Source organism: Myotis myotis, unplaced genomic scaffold, assembly GCF_014108235.1.
Source record: "Myotis myotis isolate mMyoMyo1 unplaced genomic scaffold, mMyoMyo1.p scaffold_m19_p_31, whole genome shotgun sequence".
Taxonomy (NCBI): domain Eukaryota; kingdom Metazoa; phylum Chordata; class Mammalia; order Chiroptera; family Vespertilionidae; genus Myotis; species Myotis myotis.
Genome location: NW_023416337.1, coordinates 434229 through 454400, shown reverse-complemented (window position 1 = coordinate 454400; position 20172 = coordinate 434229). Strand labels below are relative to the sequence as shown.

The 20172-nt window shown below is 55.4% G+C and overlaps 1 protein-coding gene and 1 long non-coding RNA gene across 4 annotated transcripts; one reads left to right on the top strand and one right to left on the bottom strand.

Moving 5' to 3' along the window:
- Positions 1-3156: 3156 nt before the first annotated feature.
- S1PR3 (sphingosine-1-phosphate receptor 3) lies at positions 3157-14686 on the bottom strand. 2 transcript variants are annotated; one of them, XM_036302400.1, is made up of 3 exons: positions 14426-14686; positions 6837-7191; positions 3157-6573 (listed from the first exon to the last, which is right to left on the bottom strand). In XM_036302400.1, the coding sequence occupies exon 3, from the start codon at positions 6443-6445 to the stop codon at positions 5312-5314; it is 1134 nt and encodes a 377-aa protein (XP_036158293.1). In that variant the 5' UTR covers positions 6446-6573; positions 6837-7191; positions 14426-14686; the 3' UTR covers positions 3157-5311. The 2 variants fall into 2 exon arrangements, with proteins under 2 accessions (XP_036158293.1, XP_036158292.1); XM_036302399.1 differs by lacking the exon at positions 6837-7191.
- A 2841-nt stretch (positions 14687-17527) lies between these two features.
- On the top strand, positions 17528-19461 carry LOC118652524. Of its 2 annotated transcripts, XR_004966651.1 has the most exons (4): positions 17528-17720; positions 17954-17990; positions 18262-18396; positions 18771-19461. It is a non-coding gene; the product is annotated as an uncharacterized LOC118652524 (long non-coding RNA). The 2 variants fall into 2 exon arrangements; XR_004966650.1 differs by lacking the exon at positions 18771-19461 and having other exon boundaries at positions 18262-18765.
- Positions 19462-20172: the final 711 nt, after the last annotated feature.

Here is a 20172-nt window from a genome sequence, read left to right as displayed (position 1 = left end):
TGTGTTTTCATGCTCCTTCATGTCACGGGTCCTGGGGTGAGGTTAATAACATCTAGAACTCCGTGCAACCATCGCTGGAAGATGAACTGCCAGCGACCAGCCACCATTTATCCGAATGGGGTTTATACGTTTGCAAGCAACAGAGCGCACGGTTTTAAAACTGGCATATTCTTTTTTAATTTTTTTTTTTAATTGATTTCAGAGAGGAAAGGAGAGGGAGAGATAGAAACATCCATGATAAGAGAGAACCATGGATCGGTTGCCTCCTGCATGCCCCCTTACTGGGGATTGAGCCCGCAACCCGGGCATGTGCCTTGACCAGGAATTGAACCTGTGACCCCCTGGTTCATAGGTCGATGCTCAACCACTGAGCCACACCGGCCGGGCTAAAACTGGCACATTTTATAGCAGCCAGAAAACTTGGACGTCATGTAAGAACTTCCGAATGCCAGTGATGTGTCTGCACACACATGCGCCCGCACTGGTTATGACGCGTGTGCGTCTGTCCGTGTGCCAGGACGCTGGCTGTACAAATCGCACCTTGGACTCCTCCCTGGGTGTTGATATTTTGACTAATGAGGACAACTAGACAAAAAGGGAAACAAATGTTGAGAGTCTGGAGACGGATGCGTCCTGGCATCAGACATCTAGAGGAGGGTCCTGGATGCTGCAGACACAGACAGGAGGGCCTCAGGGTCCACGGTGGGGAATGGCAGAGGGACACGAGGGCGGGCAGGCCAGCCGGGGCAGATGGGGGGAAGAGGAAAAGGGGGGATGGAGGAGCCTAAGGAGAGAAGGGGCGCCTGTCCTGTGGTCATCAGTGCGCAGTGTCTGCGAGAGGCCAGGCGTGGCAGAGGCCCACCCATCAGCTGCCATGGGGGGCGAGGCACGGTGCCCTCCCTCAGCCACTGCGTCCCTGGCACTTCCCAGCGTCTAACCAGCCTTCTTGTGTTCTGGTCCGTATACTGGTTCCCCCGCTGCAGGCGCTGTCTGGGCTCCCGGGAGAGAGATGTGCGGGATGGGGGAGCTGCCTGCCTGTGAGGAAACCCAGGAGGACCACGGGGTGTGGGTGTGATAAGCTGGATGGGGCTGTGCCAAGAGCAAGAGGACTGTGGCGGCCGGAGCTCCTGGGTGGGCCTGAAGGCTTTGGCAACTGAAGGGCAGGAGACACGCAGACAGACGAGGCAGGAAGGCCCAGGAGGAGGCGGGACCCTGTGCAGGCACAAGCTGCTGCTAGTAGGGGTGCGGGGTGCAGGTGAGGCAGCTTCCTCACTTCTCTCTTCCTTCCCGCGTTCACAGGGCCCCAAATAAGTGAGCCCCCGAGGCCCCTAAACACAGGGCTCCCTCACGTGGGAATTGAAATCTCAAAGTTCCCGTTTGGCCGAGTCACCTCGAGACGCTGTAGGTAGAAAAGTGTGCACGTGGGAGGGCCCGCCGTGGTCCTGAGGTTTGGTGGTTCAGTTAAGTGACAATTAACAAAGCCAAAAATAATGGGGAAACCCATCCTTAAAACAGAATTGCCTGTGACCACTATGTGTTGATTGCACATGGAATGTTCTCTGTTCCTTTGACTATGACTTGTTCTAGAATAAATATTGTAAATTATGTGAATGTTCTTTGTATTCAGATTTAAGCAAGAATTAAACAGTTCATCTTTAAAGCCAAGGATTAGGCAAGAACTCTACATAACTTTAATGTGTAACAATAAGATTTCCTTTTCTAAAAAGCATTTGGATGACAAATTATACATATTGAAAAATATTATTTTAAAATGTTGTGTTTGGTTTTCCATTAACTTTTGTGAAACAGGAAAGCTTTCCTGTGAAGTTCTGTGTCTGGGTTTATTGCCCACTCACCACTTCCTGCTGTGGCCCGCAGAGTGGGAATACAGCCTGATGCAAGTTCTCTCCTCTCCGCTCCATGACAGGGTAACGTCACAGTCATTTGGCTGACAGCTGGGAGCTCTGGCAATGCGACAGGGAAGGAAATTGGCTTCAATGCCCTCCTCACCCTCTGAGAACCCACATTCCTCCGTCAGGAGATGCCGTGGCCCCAGCTGCAAGCCATTGGCTCACCTGGCACGTCCCTGTGCCTCTGGGGTGGCCAGTGCAGGGGCTGCTTGGCTCCCGAGGGTCACCACTGGCCCAGGAGGGAGGCTGTCACCCACGCAGGCAATGCTGCACTTCCCACTGGTTATCAGAAAACGTGCCTTCATTTTCAGAATAGTGCATTTCCGACTCTGGGCAAACCCTTTGATATCTGACTTAGCACTCAAGCACTGGGTTGAGGTTTTGCCCTCTGAGAGACCATTTAAAGCATGGACTTGATAAGGTAGTTTTCTATAAAATGCACCTTGTTTTCTATTTCGTCCATTGTTTAAATGACTGTCGTTGTAACTCCGTGAGCAATAAAGAACATCATGAAAAGTCTCGCATTTGGATGGTGGATCTTGTGTTGCCTAACAGAGGGGAAGGGAGTTTGAAACCCTTCCACCGGAAGCAGGCTCTCTCAGTCACTCTCCAGTCTCTACAGCACGAGCACAGCCACACCTGCCCGTGGCCAAGGGTGTGGGTGGGCACGGCAGCTGGGCAGACGCTTTCTGAGGGGCCTGTGTCAGCTCACTGTCCTGTGCAGAAGCTAAGGCAGCAGAAGGCGGGGTGCTTGGCTGTGTTAGGGATTTCTTCATGCCTGTGGCCACCATCCTAGTCATGCCAAATGCCAGCCTTGTTCTCTGTAGAACATAACACACACACACACACACACACACACACACACACACACACGAACTTACCGCTTGTAAAGGAGAAAGTCGGGAAAGGGCCAGTTCCGACCTCTTCTCTCCTTTTGCAAATGGAAAGAACCAAACATCCCGTCTCTTGGCCCCACCTTGACTGCCACGCTCTCACCGCCTTCTCTGTCAAAGGGCAGTCTACTGACCTTCAAACAGCCTGGCCTAGCAACATGGGGACAGCCCACTGCACCCGGCTTCACGGAGCCCAAGAAGCACCAGAGGGAAGTATAGGTGGGAAGGTTTCGGGGTTCTGCGTGGTTTCATTCCCAAAGACACACCGGGACCAGGGGAGAGGCCAGGCTGCCGTCTTGCAGTCCTCCAGGCGTCGCCCCGGCGTGCACCCCCACATGGACTCCCAACAGCGGTTTGCACAAAGGCTTTTGGTTTTATTTTTTAACACACATACATGGGCCATAACGCGGATTACTAACTGAAGGAGACCTCTGGGCAGGCTGTCTGTGGCTGAGCACTCCGACCTCTGGGCTGGCTAGTTAGGAGTGCACATGGCATGTTACAGTTGATTATTTTTTGCACATATCAAATGAACACAATTACTCTTGTGAGTACTTTTCATTCAGGTTGTTTGAACGTCTTGTGTTATTTCAAAGGGAAGTTGTGGCTATGGTTCAAAGTGTTACTATTATTAGCACCCGAGACCTGGGCCCCAAACCAACTCGAACTATGACAGGCACGCAGTGACCTCAGCGAAAGGGAATGCCCACCGTTTTGGCTCTCTGATGCGTTTTCTGAACCCCGTACCTTTATGTTTAACTTTGCAAGAAATGCCCTGGGTTTTCTCATGTTACAGGGTAAAGGAATAAGTTCTTTTTCAGTGATGTAAGAAGGTAACAAAAAATGCCACTGAGGAACCTCTCCTTACGAACAGGATGTATGTCGTCAGTAATAACATGAGGACAGTCTCTGGTCACTCCCTAGAGATGCCCCAGGACCACAGAAATGTCCCTTAATGAGAGGAACTCATGTCAGAAAAACAGGAGTCAGTTTCTCTGCAGAGAAGTTAACGTGTTAATACTACTCTTTCCGTCTTTACTCAGGTAACATTCACACCGAAACTAAAACTTCATGAAGGTTTCCCCAAGTAAGAATCCTTTTGAAGGTTGTTTGCTTTGATTTTTCAAGAACTCAACACGTCAACCGTGTGCTTATGAGAGCTCTACAGACGTGGCTCTGGTCTGTGCTCACGTAGAACCCCTGGGGACGAGCTGCACGAAAGCGCCTGGCGCCCCCCCCCCCCCCCCTTAAGGCAGACAGTGACACAGCCGGCCTGCGCCGGAAGGAAGGTTGTGATGGTACACTTCCTGGAAGAGGGCGCAGCCCTCAGCTCACGTCTGCCCCCTGACAATGCAGCTGCTGGAACAGTGACTGTCAGTGCAGCTCTCGGAAGTGGTGACAGGGCGGCTGGCCCAGCTCCTCAGCTGTGACAACACGGGGTTCTGACGTGGTGCTTTCCTGGTACAGAACCAAACTTAACACAGGATCAAAGCGATGCCTCATAACCTGTCCTAATTCAGTAGAAATTTCCCATTCAGCAGGTGGGTGCTGCCGGCAACTTGATGAGGCAGCCCCGGGGTCTGTCCTGGCTTCTCTGGGTAGGTGCCTTTCTTAGTTGGTCTGGGGCTCAGGCTCCTGAAGGACCTTGGTTGACTTTTTTGTGATTTGGGGAAACCCATGAATAATCATGTAATTTGGCTAATTTGGCTCCGGATGTCCTTAACACTGTGCAGGGACATGAGGCAGGTCCTCGGGGAACTTGGCTGTTCTTGCCAGGATCCTTCAAACACTGACCTGCTTCTGGGCACGTGTCAGGACTGTGTGAAGTCAGATCCACGCTCTGGGACAGCCTTGGACAGGGCTTTCTGAGAATTTTGGCATCAACACCTGCTCAACTCCAGACTTCACGTCTGTCTGAGGCTGGGACTGGTGTCACCTGTTCCCAATCATGTCCTAGCAGCGCGGTCAGAACATGTCCGTGTGACCTGTGAACTGCACTGAGTGCGGCAGCTTCTGCGCATGCCACAGTGGCCCCATGAAGCCCGTGAAGCTTGGTACCCTTGGGAGGCTTTTGACCAGAAACGGACAAAGAGCACTGTCTACACTGAAATGGGTTGGCGAGCCCTTGAGTCCCAGCCTGGAGAGACAGCCTCACCCAGCAGGCTGCTGGCAAAACAGATTTCCCGAGTCTCAGCTCCGGTAAAGCCCTGGCGAGGCTGCTATGCATAAGTGGTTGCGTCAACGTATGACCCAGGAGGTCACGGTCCATTCCCGGTCAGGGCACATGCCTGGGCTGCAGGCTCGATCCCTAGTGGGGGTTCGCAGGAGGCAGCTGATCAATGATTCTCAGGCAGCGATTCTCTCTCATCATTGATGTTTCTGTCTCGCTCCCTCCCCCTTCCTCTCTGAAATCAATAAAAACATATTTTTTAAAAATAAGCAGGTGCCGCAGGGCTGGGTGCTGCTCCTCCCGTGGGGATGCGAGGACCTGCCCCGTGAGCCCCGCCCTCACTTGCAGAGGAGCCCGTTCTGCAGGGTTCTGTTTCTGTCCGTTATGCAGGGTGAGGGGGCCGTTTGGGTGATGTCTTCCTTGCTCTTCGGGGAGGGGCTGCTGTTGCTGCCACTGGACTTGCTCTTGCTCGGGTCGAGAGTGAGCTGGATGGGCAAGGAGCGGGTGCCCTGGGCCCTGACCAGGCAGTTGCAGACCAGCCGGAAAAAGGCCCGCCGCATCTCCTTGCTGGCCAGCGTGTAGATGACGGGGTTCATGGCGGAGTTGAGCACTGCCAGCACAATGAACCACTTGTCCTTGAACAGGACGGCACACTCCTTCACTTTGCAGGCCACGTCGGCGAGGAAGAGGATGAAGAGTGGGGACCAACAGGCGATGAACACACTCACCACGATCACCACGGTGCGGAGCAGGGCCATGGACCGCTCCGAGTGCTGGGGGTTGGCCACCCTGCGGCTGCTGGACTTCACCAGGCAGTAGATGCGCGCGTACAGGATCACGATGGCCACCAGGATGGCGGTGAAGATGCTGATGCAGAACGCGATGTACTTCTTGGAATAGAGGGGCAGGATGGTGGAGCAGTCGGGGAGGTTTTGCAGGCAGTTCCAGCCCAGGATGGGCAGGGCTCCCAGCGAGAGCGCGATGAGCCAGCACATCCCGATGAGAAGGAAGACTCGGTACTTCTTGTTGGCATTGTACGGCCTCATTTTGATCATGGTCAGGTGCCGCTCGATGGCGATGGCCAGTAAGCTGCAGGTGGATGCCCCGAGGGCCACGAACATGCTGCCTTCTCGCAGGAACCAGACCGTGGGAGACAGGCTCAGCGTCCTCTTGCCTGACATCAGGATGTTGACCTTGTAGGCGATGCCGGCCAGCAGGTCGCAGAGAGCCAGGTTGCTGATGAAGAAGTACATGCGGTTGTGAAGTTTCTTGTTTTTCCAGATGGCAATCAGAACCATCAGGTTCTCCAGGACGATGAAGCTGCAGATGACCAAGAACAGCACGGTGGTGAGCGTGCTGCCCTGGGGGGCGTCCGTCAGCCGGCCGGCCAGCTTGCCCACGTAGTTGTAATGTTCGTACAGAGTCCCGTTTCCCGGGGAGGGGCTGGGCCGCGGCGTGAGGACTCTGGACATCACTTGGAATTTACAGACCGTCAGGTCCACCAGAGGGCGCCTCAGGAACGTCCATTTCTAGCAAAGACCAGCTCAGGCTTCCAGCGTGATCCTGGCCAGACGCCTGCTGGGGTGTTGGGAATGGGCTCCTGCGAACAGAAAAAGGAGGGGCCCAGTGCAAGGGTGGCAGCAAAGCTGGAGGAAGGCACCAAAAATGCTGAAGCACTGGGACGGCTGGGCCTAGGGGCTCACAGAGGGCCTCTCAACACAGGCAGGCCAAGTTCCCGGTGACGGAGGAGGGCTGGGGAGCGCTTGGTGTCTGGTTGCCAGGAAGGGCGTTCAGGGAGGAGCCCTGGTCATTCACAGACCCAAAGAGAACTTCCCTCTGGAAACGCTACCGGTTATTCCTCACCTGCTGCACGGGAGCTGGCGCACCGTTATTCTGTTGGCAGGAGAGACTGAGGAGTACCTGAGGCCGAAAAAACAGGATGGACCAGGGAAGGTGCCCACCTGGCTTCTGAGAGCTCTCTGGTGAGTCTTAGAGTGACGTCACAGGACGGCCCACACTGCCCGACTGCCTTCCCTGGAGCCCAGCAGGGCCCAGGACAGAAGCCAGATCCTGATGGCCCTTAGGTCTGCAGGGCCCAGAGCCCTGACCTCAGACCACGCTGCCCCTAGGGAAGGACGGCGTGAGAACTCGAAGCTGCTTCGCTGGTGAGCAGCTGAGCTGGATTTTGAGCTGGTGGCCCTGGATTTTGAGCATGGAGCTGGGGAGGGAGGAATATACACCTGTCAAAGCGGAGTCAACTTCCACTAAGCTTAAAGGGAGAAAGAGAAAGCAAGGCCAAGCACACGGACTTGGAGTTTGACTTAAAATAGCAGCTTTAACTAACTACCCCACCCACCCCACCCCCCCGCCCAAACTAAATCAAATCAGTGCACGTGAGCCGAAAGACACAACCAACTTGGGAGGCTAGTGAGACAGTGAAGGTGGCAAGCTGACAAGCCAGGCCCTGGGTGGCCCTGGATTTTAATGCCTCCCCCACCGACCTGGACACTCCCCACCCGGCCTGCGGCCTCCTGGGATGTCCAGGGGGACCCAGCTACCAAGGAAGAAAGGGCTTTCAGTGGGCTCACTGACTTTACCTTTAAGTTATTTGAATAATAAATGCATAACTAAGATCAGATGGCGTTAATCTAAAACAGCCCACCGTGTGTATTTGGTGAAGTTTTTTTGTACTTTTTAACATTTAATTCACAACCTTAGATTTGGATTGAGGGCAAATGGACTGCCCTCCAATGATGTGGGGCTCTGCATTTTGGGGTGTGATGGGCTCTGAAGGCCTCACCTACCCACTGAGCTCATCCCAGGCCCAGACAGGCCTTGGTGCCTGGAAGGACACAGGGATCAGCGTGGGCAGCTGCTGTGAGGGGGAGGCAGAGGAGACCCCAGCAGGGCGCCCTGCCCACGGGACCCTGCTTTCCCGCCCTCAGGTGCTGGTCCCAGGGCCCTGCAAATAGGTCAGGCCCTCCCGCCCACCCTTCGTTGGCCTGGGGGACCTTGTCCTCTGAACCTCGGCAGAAGGGCCCCACTGTGTCTTCCTGGGTTTCTCCCAGTGTCCAGGAGCCTCACTGTGCTGCTTGTTCTGGGAACCCCGCAGGTCCCGGCACCTGAGCTGCTGCCTGCGCTCAGCCTGGAACTGCCCCTGGCCCCTCCATGACAGCTAAGGCCACGGAGGACTTGGAGGTCAGCTTGAAGGCCAAGTGTGGCGGAAACCTCTCCTAACTTCAAAAGGGAATCGTGGGCAGTTCTGTGGCTGGACTAGCAGTGGGGCCTGCAGGGGGGCCCGGGCGAGCCTCCTCCGTTGCCCAGCAGCCCAGGCTGCCTCCCTCGCCGTGGCCCACTCAGGCCAGGGGCCTTGCTGCCTTGGGCAGAAGGCAAGGCTGCCCAGTGCCCCAAGCCCAGGAACCCCGCCCCCATCGGACAACAGACCTGTATTGCTTCTTCCAGAGTTAACAGGGCAAGTCACCTGGTGTCACCTCCTTTCCTGTCCCTCCCTCATTTTCACTTAAATCTTGTCAGTCCTTCAAGCCTGAGTCAAATGCTCCCTGCTCTGCGGCATTTTCTAGAATCAGCCCAGCCCGTGCTGACTTTTTTCTGAGGCTGTGCACCACTTTTTAAAACAAATCCCAAGCTGTGTTTTTAAAAGTAGAAATGGTAGCAGCTGGCAGGCTCCGAGCCCTCTGCCTGCAGGGCCTGACCTGATCCTCACTGGCATCCTCACAGCGTCCCCCACAGCACCTGGCATGTTCAGGGGCGCCCAACAATGTGTGCACCCTCGTCACGGCTTCTCTTTATCTGTGAGCGGTGAACGTGGCGTCCCACGCCCCCTCGCTGGACCCCACGACCAGGAGAACTCGGCCCCAAGGATGCCCCTGAGTGAGCGCTCACGCAGCCCGCACAGAGGAAGGTGCCGCCAAGGACACCACCAATAGAGGTCCTTGTTCATGGGAAAGGCCCAGCATCAGGGCAGGGGAGAGAAACTGTTGACTGGTTTTCAGAGAGAGAGGAAGGGGAAAGGAGAGGGAGAAACATCGATGTGAGAGCCTAAAATCCATCGGCTGCCTTCTACTTGCCCCAGGCCGGGGATTGAGCCCACACCGCATGTGCCCTGACCAGGAATCAACTGGCAACCCGGTGCCTGGGACAACCAGCTGAGCCCACAGGCCAGGGTGAGGGGCATATTTTATCAAGAACACTTTTTGGTTAAATGTGGGTCTCCACATTTTGTGTAACTGGAAGACATCCAGTTGTCCTTGGAATTTAGAAGCATATTTTCTTTGGATTATCAACATTAGAGAGTAGACCCAGCCTGAGAGTTGAGTGCCGGCTAAGGGCCAGCCTGATTTTACATGCATCTGAACATTGCTGTGCCTGCTCAACGGCAGCTTGTGGGAGGCCAGCTACCTCACCCCAGAAATGAGTCCCAACCCAGCGCCCCCGAGGCTGGCCCCTCGGGGCCCCAAGCCCCTCCCAAATGGGACACTGTGTGGGCTTCTCATCCCTTAGTTCAGCCTATGGCTGGCCTTCACATGAAGGAGCTGAGCAGGAAGCAGCCGTGCTGGGGGAGGGGTGCTCCTGCCAGCCATGGGGGTGGATGCTGATCGGACAGACGCACTGTTTGTTGCCTGTGGACATGGGTGGTCTTCTGTGCTCTGCATGCCCACGTCCTGTGTGAGCACGTGCCTGGATGCCGCGGTACCACTGACGCGTGAGCATGTGGTGTTGGTGCCGAGTGTGGGCTCTGACGCCGGGGGTCCCTGGAGAGACTTCCTGGGCTCGGCCAGTGCCCGGCAGTGAGTGTGTGTGCGGAGCAGGGGAGAGCCCCCAGAGGGCAAGAGTTACACATTTCACATTTTGTCTTATTTTAAAAATTAGTGTCTGGGGCTGGCAGAGACAATGTACGAGTTTGATCGCTGCTTAAATTCCACCTGAACACGCAAAGCCCAGCGCTGAGAACTGTGTGCTGGCTGGTCCCGTACATCCTTAGAAAGCTGGGCATGTTGTATAGGGACACGGCTCGTCAGCAGAGGTCTTCCAAGGAATCTATGTTCCCATGGCGCTGCGGCCTGGAGCAGGCCTGGTGACGCCCACTGGAGAGCCTGGGTCCCTCAGGCTCCTCCTCACCTGGAGGAGGCACACTGCCCAGGCCTGAGTCCCTCACCTACTCACAGAGGCGGTTCCCAAGGGTCTCACTGCGAACTCGTCGGCTGGGATCTTCCGGGCCACCTCCAGGCGTTTCAATACCAACACTTTTCACAGAGAAGAAATAAATTGCTGCTGGTCACCCAGGTTAGACCTGTCAAGCCAGGGGTGCTCCCCTTCCCTGCATTCCCAAGGGGCACATCCACAGGGGAGCGGAGAAGAGAGCACGGGCGGCCAATGGGTTCCAGATGTGGTTTCTACGCTAATGAGTCACTTTCTCTAAGGGTCAATTTGAAAAATAAACAAACTATAAGAAGAAGAAAGAGAAAAAAGTTTAGGAAAATGCATCCACAAGGTCTGGGGTCTCTTCTTCTCACGGCGGAAAAGGAAAGCACAACAGGACAGTGAGGAGTTTCTCCCGGTCAGACGAGAGGTCTCGCAGGGTGCAGTGCTTCCAATAGGCGTGTCTCCCAGGGAATCAACTAGCTCAGTGGTCAGCAAACTGCGGCTCAGCAAACTGTGGCCTGAGAGCCACATGCGGCTCTTTGGCCCCTTGAGTGTGGCTCTTCCACAAAATACCGACCTCTGTGCATGGGCCACTAAGTTTCAATTGCACTGTACGTGCGCGCCCACATGTGGTAGTTTGTGGAAGAGCCACACTCAAGGGGCCAAAGAGCCGCATGTGGCTCGCGAGCCGCGGTTTGCCAACCACTGAACTAGCTCATCCTCCAAACGAAATGAAAACACCACACGTTTGCTAACAAGCAAAATTCCTTGGAAAACAAGACTTTTTTCTTTCAAAAGGAAAGAATGAGTTGGCCGTTCATGGCCCCAGAAAATCCCTTTGCTGGTGAGTATTCCCCTCGCTCTGGATTTCTCAGGCGGCCCCCCTCTGCTTTCAGAAGTAGCTCACAGCAGAGGCTTTGTGCACAGGGCCTCGCAGGCTGCACTGTGCTCCCGGCCAACAGGGAGCTTCCGGTGAGAAAACCACTGCTGTCCAGGATCCAGGTGAGGGTTTCCCGGTGAATGCTCATTCCCCTGGGCACCTAGGCCTGTCCCTCAGGGGACAAATGCTTTTGATGCAAGAGGTCTTACTCTCTTTGTTTCTCAACTAAGCTTTCCAAACTTTCTCTCCCCTGCTTGCTCTAAGTAAGGCACAGGACTGAATTCCTACCAAGATCGTCACAGGACCAATAGGGGTGTGGACCTGAGCTCCTCAAAGCAACTAAAGGTATATGCAAACAAGAGGTGTTCTGCCTAAGAAGTCCTCAGGGTGGGGTCCCTCCCATCCTTTCCCAAAACCGTGCTCTCACTCGGTGACATGGCCTGTGCAATGCACATTGCACCTCGCAGGGACCACGTCTGGTCTCCCATCTGCCTTCTGAATGCTCACAGGGGGAAACTGAGGCTGGGGGGTGGGGAGGAGGCGGAGACTTGGAAGAGGCCAGACTGGGCTGGATGTCTGTGCCCAGATCACCACATTAATCATAAGCTTTTCTGGAGGTGACCACCTTTCCACGTGTCCTTCACCTCCATGGTGATAAGAGCATCCCTAGCATGCTTCCGAGCCAAATCACCTCTAGCTACTGTGCTAGCGAGTCCTGGAATGCCGGCCTAACTGGAGTAGATGGAAAACTCTGCCTCCAGGAAACGGAGCAGCAGCATCAGGGCCAAAGAGCCCCATCAGCTGCCCAGGACTCCCACTCCAGCTCACCGTGCCGATGGGACGCCAGATGCACCACCAGGTGCCACACTCTCCACCAAGCAATCTTGTCACTGATTTGACCCCACTGGCCTGATGTCTGGTCTCTCACAGACAAAGCTTCAATTCCTCAAAATTGGAATAAAACAAAAAACAAACAAAAGAGGCAACTTTATGTCCAGTAACTGTAACAGTAATAACTGAAATGTACTATTAATTGACACTAGATAGGATTCCACACAGTATTATCTCCAAAAGCTTATGGAAAACCTCTTAAGGCAATTAATTACTTGAGCAGAAAATATGTGGCAAAGAAATAATAGGAAATAACTCTAAAACTGGCGAAAGGGTTAGGGAGCCGAGTGCGAGGCAATGGGCTCCTGCAGGCCCAGTGCAAAGGTGAGGTCCTGGCTCGTGGCGCCCAGGCCCAAGGTGCCTCGTCAGCTGTGTCAGCACTCAGGTCATGTCCTAAGTCCTGGCAGACAAAATGGGGTTCCACAAGATGGCACCCCTAACTTTTCAAGATTATGACATGCTCAAATTCTCAAATTTTTTGTAATAAAAATATATGCATACACTGCAGATACTGAATCATCTTTAGGGGATGGAAGAAATACAATGGAATCAAAAGTGTGTCATAGCCCTGGCCGGTTTGGCTCAGTGGTTTGGCTCAGTGGATGGAGCATCGGCCTGGGGACTGAAAGGTCCCAGGTTCGATTCTGGTCGAGGGCATGTACCTTGGTGTGCAGAAGGCAGCTGGCCGATGCTTCTCTCTCATCGATGTTTCTAACTCTCTATCCCACTCCTTTCCTCTCTGTAAAAAATCAATAAAATACATATTTTTTTTAAAAAAGTGTGTCATAATTCCCAGAGAAAGGAAAATAAATTCCGCATTTTGAGAAAGAAAGCCATTAGTCAATATGTAAAGCTCCTTCCGCAGCAGGCGTGGGGGACGTCCCACCCACAGGCTGTGTAAGGCCCGCGGGGTCATTTGATTTGGCCCTGCCAAGGCATTAGGGTTGAGTTAATTAATGTTTGACAAACTATAGCATGCTAATTTTTAAGGTGGTAATTTGGTATGGCCCACAAATGATGTTATAAATATCCAAATGGCCCTGGGCAGAAAAAAGGTTCCCCACCCCCGATCTACAGGAAAACGGGAGTTTCATCTATCCACTGAGTATAAAATTAGGAGTGTCGTGCACTTAAGGAAATTCACAAACATTAAAGAAGAAGGGCCTTTTCAAAAATGAAAACTGGATGAGAAATCGTTGGGCCTATATCTCAGAGGAGGCTCTTAAGGGCTGACTTTGCATTTTAGATCTTGTCCCCGTGCCCAGTGACAAGAGCGGCCGGACTAGCAGGCCCAGTGTGAACATCTGCTGACGAGAACATACAATGTGTGGCTCCTCTATGACAACAAAAACTATTCCTACTGGCATCGAGCTCTGCATCCATTAGGTGAGAAATTGCACAGATCCAGGCACTCCCACAACTGGATCACCACACACCCCAGCCACCACCTCCTGCACCACCCCCGCCACAGGCACGGCCACCTTGTCAGGCGCAGCCCCGCAGAACCGAATCCTGCCCCTGCATTTCTAGGAGCTACATTTTTCTTCCTCATGCCTGCAAGATGCTCACCAGCGAAGAAAGGAATGCTGGAAAGGTGAAGTATGAACATGTGACTGAGGGAAAGGTCTCAGCCCCTGATGTCCAGAAATTCCCGGTTCTGGAAGCGCCCAGAGCTCCAGCTGGGAGGGCACTGCCTGCAGGGTGGACTCTGCATTTTTTTAAATAATCTCCCAAAAGAGCCCCTGTCATGATGCTGTCCCTCCTTTATCTCCAAAGCAAATCGTGTTCTTCTGAAAAAAAAAGTCTAGCAAGAAGTCCCTCTTTTACATCTAAATATAAAAACACCACAAAGAATATGTCATTGGTAGTGTCCGGTGTCGGGAAGGGAGAGAGGGAGAGTCAGGGCGGGAGAGAGGGAGCTTTCAGAGGCTGGTGGCGAACAGTGGGAAGCCGGCCAGGCTCCGGCAGCAGAGCCCTCCAGCCCCTTCCCTGGCTTATCTGCCCATGTGCAGCGCACGGACTTCTGTGGGCGCCTCCCGACCGCACCCGGACTTGACCCTCAGGCCCTAAACTGACAGCCCTGATTGCCTTGTTTGAGAACCAAAAAGAAAAAAGGAATTTTGGGGCGAACATAACTTTAGAAAATGATTTTACCAGAAGGACCACAGCCACACACTTTCAGAGTCCCCCGGTCCTCTTTCTGGGAGCGCACCTAACGCTTTAATTGTCCAAGTTAAACGACCGGTGGAATTTCTCCAAGAAAAGCCGCTTCTCCTTCATTCGGGTTGTGGAGAAGCGGCTGAGTTTAAAGGCTCCAAATGTAGTGTATAGGAAGCGCCCCCTCCCCCTGCCGCGGCTCGGTCGCCGGATGGATGGTTTGGGGGAGGGGGTGCTGTCGTGGAGTGCACGTCCGCCCAGGTCCCTGTTGCGCCCGGAATCGGCGGGGATTTCATGAGAAAAGTGGACCCAGCGGCCCCCACCCGCCCCGGAGTCCGCGACCCCGGCCGCGCCGGCTCACCTCCGTCAGGGTAGGGCGCCTGGGCCCCCGGCATCCTGGAGCGCCCTCCGCTCAGACGCAAGCTGGGTTGGCCCACCGGGATAGTCTTGGGGCTCAGGGGCTCGCCCCCAGGCCTGGAGGTTTCGCTTGGGCTCGTCCTGCCACCACGTTCAGCTCCGGATCCCAGTCGCGCGTCCCCGGACCGGCTCCCTCGGCCTCTGCGCGCGCCAGCCGAGCGCAAACTTGCCCAGCTCCCCGGGGGCGGGGCCCGGCCGCATCCCGCCTCCATGCCCACCTCCAGCTCCCAGCGCCGCGCCCCCGGCTCCTCCGTTCCTCCTCCACCCCCTGCCCTTCCCCGCAGCCGCCCGCCGTCTCCCGGCCACCCTGGCCCCCAGCGCCCCGCCGCAGGGCTCTAGGGGCCGCTCGTCTCCCGCCCCGGCCCCAGGGCGGCCTCCAGACCTCGCGCCTGCCAGGCTAGCTCCCGGACCCACCGGGCCCAAGACCCAGCGGGGACCCGTCCGAACTGGACCCGGGGCTGGGAACGGGGGATCGCGCCGACTGCGAGTTTGGGCCAATGATGACTATTAACGACCATTATTGCGACCACGGCCATTTCCGTTCGAAACGGACAAACCCTAGCTGGTAGGGGAGCGCCTGGCAGGCTGCGCCTGGGGCCCGACGCGCGGCTCCCCTTCGGAGCCGGGGTGCAAGGCGGGCGCCTGGCCCACGCGCCCCGCGTCTGCATCCTGCGCTGGACACGGGGGCCGCCCGGCCGCGAGCCGCCGCGGGGACCTCAGCGACCCTCGCCCACGCACGCACGGGTCGTCTTTGGTGATTGAATAAGACGCTCCTGGCGAAGCGCTCCCGAAAGGAGAAGGCCAGCAGGCGACTGCGAATCTCTCTTGGAAACGGAACGCGGCGGCCCCGGAGTGAGCGAGCGCCGCAGCCGGCCTGGACCTTCCGGCGGCGGAGCGGGAGGGGAGGCGTGAAGCAGCCGGGCACCCGGCCGCCGGCGGCCCGCGCGGCTGTGCAGTCCCGGGCGGACGGACTGGAGCCGCAGGCGGCGCGGAGAGAGGTGGGGACCCTGGGGAGGGGCCGCCCTCAGATGCCTGCCCGTCGCGTGCGCTCTGCTCCAGAGGAGGCGCCCAGAGCAGCCTTTCCCTGGCGCCGGGGGCTGGGCGCTGAGGGCACGTGCCATGCCCGGCACCGAGTCCCGGCTGGGCTCCGCACGGCTCGCCGCGCCGAGAAACCCGAGCCTGGGCAGGTCGGCCGGAGGGCGGAGCGGCGCCAGCCCGGCCTGCCCCCAGGGCTCCGGGGAGGCGGCTCCTGCCCTGCCCTGCCCCTTAGTCCACCTGCCTGTCCGCCCCCAGCACTGGCCTTCTGGACTCACTCATGGTGTCTTGTACAAGCTCCGAGAAGCCGCATCCGTCCCAAATGGCAAGTGAGACCGAAAGTGTCTCTATTTTCCACTCCCATAGCATCAAGTCAGGAAAAGGCGGGGGGGGGGGGGGGGGGGGGGAATGTGACTTGGGCCACTTGCCATCAGCAGGGCAACAAGATACTGTACTAGCCCCGGTGTCTGCGACCCCAGAAGCCCTAGAAAATAATGGGGCTCCTCACCGCAGGTGGCCCAAGGGCCCCGGGAGCGGACACAGCGGCCTTGCTGAAACTCCTCTCTGACAAGGCTGTTTCCCCAAAGATTCCCAGTCCTGGGGACCGTCCCCTCACAAGCCCCCCCCCCCCACTCACTCCCTGCTCCCTGGCCTAAAGCTCAGTCACTGGAGCCTGACAGGGGCCCCTCTGAGCTCCCACACCGCCCTCAGACCAGATTCCCAGGTTCCCAGCCTTTCCTCAGGAGGCCAGCCCTCATGGGAAGTCTCTGAAGACAAGTCTCCGCCGCACCCCTGCTCAGCAGGCAGCGAGCGCTCTGCACAGCACAATGCCCGCCTGTACCTGTAGACAGAGTGGGAGTTAGCCAGTTCCCGGCCTGCAGCCCTGGAGGACAGTCAGACCAAGTGACTTCGCGCCCGCCGCGTGGAGAACTGGCTAACCGCACCGTGCTAACTGGTGAAAGAAAACATTTTCCAGTTGCAATGGCCACGCCTGGCTTGCAGCACCTTAACGGGATCAAGTATGTAGTGGGATCCAGTACGTAACAGGATCAAGTATGTAAGTGTGTAACGAGGGCCACGCATGCTGGATCAAGCTGGCAGCGCGGGGTGATGCGGAATCCAGCGCACAGTAGCACCCATGCTCTGTTCTTGCTAAAATGCTTAACCTGAATCAGAGGTCAGGCGTGGAGCCTGCACTTCCTTTACTGGATGGAGAAGGGAGCGAGCAACAAGGGGAATGACACCAGGCGGAGCGGTTCTGAGAGTGGCCGTCCTAGAGTCAGTCATTGGCCTGGGCTCCTCAAACAGGTCAGTGTCAGAAAAGGGGTGGCAATGGTCCTGGTACAAACACAGCTAACGTGATGCACCATTCATAACCACAAGCTGGAGCCTGACAGCGCCTGCATCAACTGACCGTCACGGAAGACAAGTGTCTGACGGGTATTGAATGCTGTCACAGGGGTCTGTTGATGTTATTGGGTGCCATAATAGCACACTGCTTCTCTAGGAGAATAGCCTTATTTGGGGGATATTTCACCCTGTTAAATAAAGGGTGACATGGGTTGATGTCTGAAACTTGCTTATAAATTATTCTGCAAAAACAATACATACACATACAGCTGATACAACAAAGTGTTAGCAATCTTGTTGGTGGAAATGGGGAGGGAGCTGTACAATGTGTTCCCTTTCCTTATATGTTTAAAAAATGTCATAGTAAAAGTTGGAGAAAACTCAAATATTTCTCCACCTCTCAACTCAGGCTATCAAACCAAATCTAGGCTTATGGGGTAAAATAAAAAGATGGTATGATTTATATCTGTATACTCTTGAAAGCCACATGGTCCCAACATTGAATAACATTTGAACAAATATATTACTTATTTATTTGTAATTTTTAAAGTAATATATATTTTATTGATTTTTTTTACAGAGAGGAAGGGAGAGGAACAGAGAGCCAGAAACATAAATGAGTCGATTAGCTGCCTCCTGCACACCTCCCTCTGGGGATGTGCCCTCAACCAAGGTACATGCCCCTGACCAGAACTGAACCCGGGACCCTTCAGTCCGCAGGCTGATGCTCCATCCACTGAGCCAAACTGGTCAGGACTATTTGTAATTTTTAAAAAGGAAATGGATTCACTTTCCCTGCACGAGCGCCTGCAGCCTGGCACACAGGTGCAGTGTGAGGAAGACCCTCAGCACAGGTAAGAGGCCGGCGCCAAGACGGGGACTGCAGGGCTGAGGACTGAGGGCTGGGACGGCAGACCCTCCTCCTGTAAATGTCCTTATTGCCCCCATCCTCCTCCCTCCGGGCCTCTGCCTCCTGCTCCCAGGACACCCTCCTCAGTCCCTCGGTCAGAATTAATCTGCTGTGTCCTTCTTAGCTCTGTTTTAGCTCTCATCTTGAGTAAATGCGCGTGCTGTCTTTTTATTGCAGAAGCAGCGCTTCTAGGGTGCACTCAGGACAATGTGGGGTGAGCCACAGCCGGGGGGAGCTCTGGAGCTGGGGGCGGGCGGGGGCAGGGGAGGCACCGGGTGGAAAGGAGCCCTGGGCGGGGTTGGGACGCGGTGTGGCTCTCTGACAGATCACCGTGAGTGAGGTCGCTCACACAGGGCCGGGGAGAGATGACCTGGGTATGGATTTGCGAAGGGAAACTTGGCCCTGTGTGCAGTGACCCCGTCTGGACTCGAAGCCCCTGACTGGCCGCCAGAACTCTTTCACAGGAAATACTCATTCGTTCACAGACACCGCCAGAGCTGAACTTCGCAGCTTTAATCGTGACTTCATTACTACAGCGCCTGTGCCATCTTCATGCCTCATGCACCCCTTTCTCCACCCTGAATGGCAGCCAGGAACCAACAGAGATTCCGAGAATTATTGTATTTACATTTCCTATTTTGTGAGGATGTTTATGATATTCAGACACCTAACTAGTGAGTGTGTGTTCATGTAAGGATGTAACTGTGTGCATGTGTGTGTATGTATGTACACAAGTGCACATGTGTGCTTGTGTGTATATGAGTCTATGTACAATGTGTGTAGATATGGACATGTGTGCTTATGGGCATGTGTGCTTATGGGCATGTGTGCTTATGGGCATGTGTGTGGGTGTATGTGGGTGTTTGGGTACGCATGCGTGCTGCCCAGGAACTGTACTTTTGTGAGGGTGGTAATGTGCCCACCCCTTCATGGAACATGAGCACCTGGACCCTGTGGTATAAGAGAAAATAAATGTTTGGTCTCCTGTTCCTAGTCCTTGGCCCAGATCTCCTAAAACCAGTCAGGATTGGGGCTGAAGCAGGAAGGGCTGGAGATGGAGTTAATCATCAATGGCCAATGATTTCATCAATGCAGCCTGCATCATGAAGCCTTCACAGAACTCCTACACAGCAGTGTTTGGGGCGATTCCAGGTTGGGGCACACATCCATGTGCTGGAGGGTGGCACACCCAGAGAGGCGCGGAGCTCCATGGCCCTCTTCCCCATACCTTGCTCGATGCACGTCTTCCGTCTGACTGTTCCAAGCGGTAGCCTTTACAATAACCCAGTAACATAAGTGAGGTGCTCCCTGAGTTCTGTGAGTTGTTCTAGCACACGACCAAGTGGGGAAGGGCAGGAGCCTCCCAGTGTGTAGTCGGCCTGGCAGCAGACCCAGCGGGAGCAGAAGAGGCGGGAAAACGTGAACTCAGCCCGGGGCCAGGGGACTGCCGTGTTTGTGGTGTGTGCGCAGGGTGTGTTCTCTGGGGAAACCGCGTACTCTGAAAGCTAGAGGAGAAAGGACGGCACTCTTGATCCTCTCCATTATGTTGACAGACGAGAGTTGTCAGGGCTTATGGTGATGCCTGCATCTGAATCCCACAGGCTGGGCGGGTAGCTCAGTCTTCAGCAGCCCCCATGCTTTGAGTTAAGTTAGCCCCCAATGTGCCTGCCTTGCTGGCTGCCACGGCTGGGAAATTGGGGGTGGGGGGAGAGGGGGCGGGTGTGGAGGGTTGGCGGGTGGGCCAGTGCCCCCTGTCTCCAGAAGACGTTGATACACACTGTCTGCGGTGTGATTCCTGTGGCTGCCGCGGCGGGCGTGTGCGCAGGCCTGCCTGCACTCTGCTGGGACCTGTTCTGTGTCCTCCGCCGCCTCGACTTTTTGAATGAGCGTCTGCAGCATTGTTGGAGTCCGGCTTTTTCTTGGCTGCAGAAGGGTTTCCTGGGCGCGGCGGTGGAGTTAACCATAATAGCACTTGTGGATGTTCTCACGCCTCCAGCGTCAAAGGCCTGTGGGTTTTACGCAGAAAAGGCTGAGGCGTCTTGATGGGAAAGAAAGCAAATCTCAGGCCTGACTGGTGCATGTTCTGGAGCTTCACACACACACTCCCGGAGCCTCACAGCAACCCTGAGACCAACAGCAGCAGCATCCCATTCCGCAGAGAGAAGTCTCAGGCCTGACTGGTGCATGCCCAGGAGCTTCACACACACACTCCCGGAGCCTCACAGCAACCCTGAGACCAACAGCAGCAGCATCCCATTCCGCAGAGAGAAGTCTCAGGCCTGACTGGTGCATGCCCAGGAGCTTCACACACACACTCCCGGAGCCTCACAGCAACCTGAGATCAGCAGCAGCAGCATCCCATTCCTCAGAGAGAAGTCTCAGGCCTGACTGGTGCA

Bases quoted from the DNA above. Each gene is read 5' to 3' on its own strand.
- S1PR3 (XM_036302400.1), bottom strand. From the start codon at position 6,445: ATGTCCAGAGTCCTCACGCCGCGGCCCAGCCCCTCCCCGGGAAACGGG.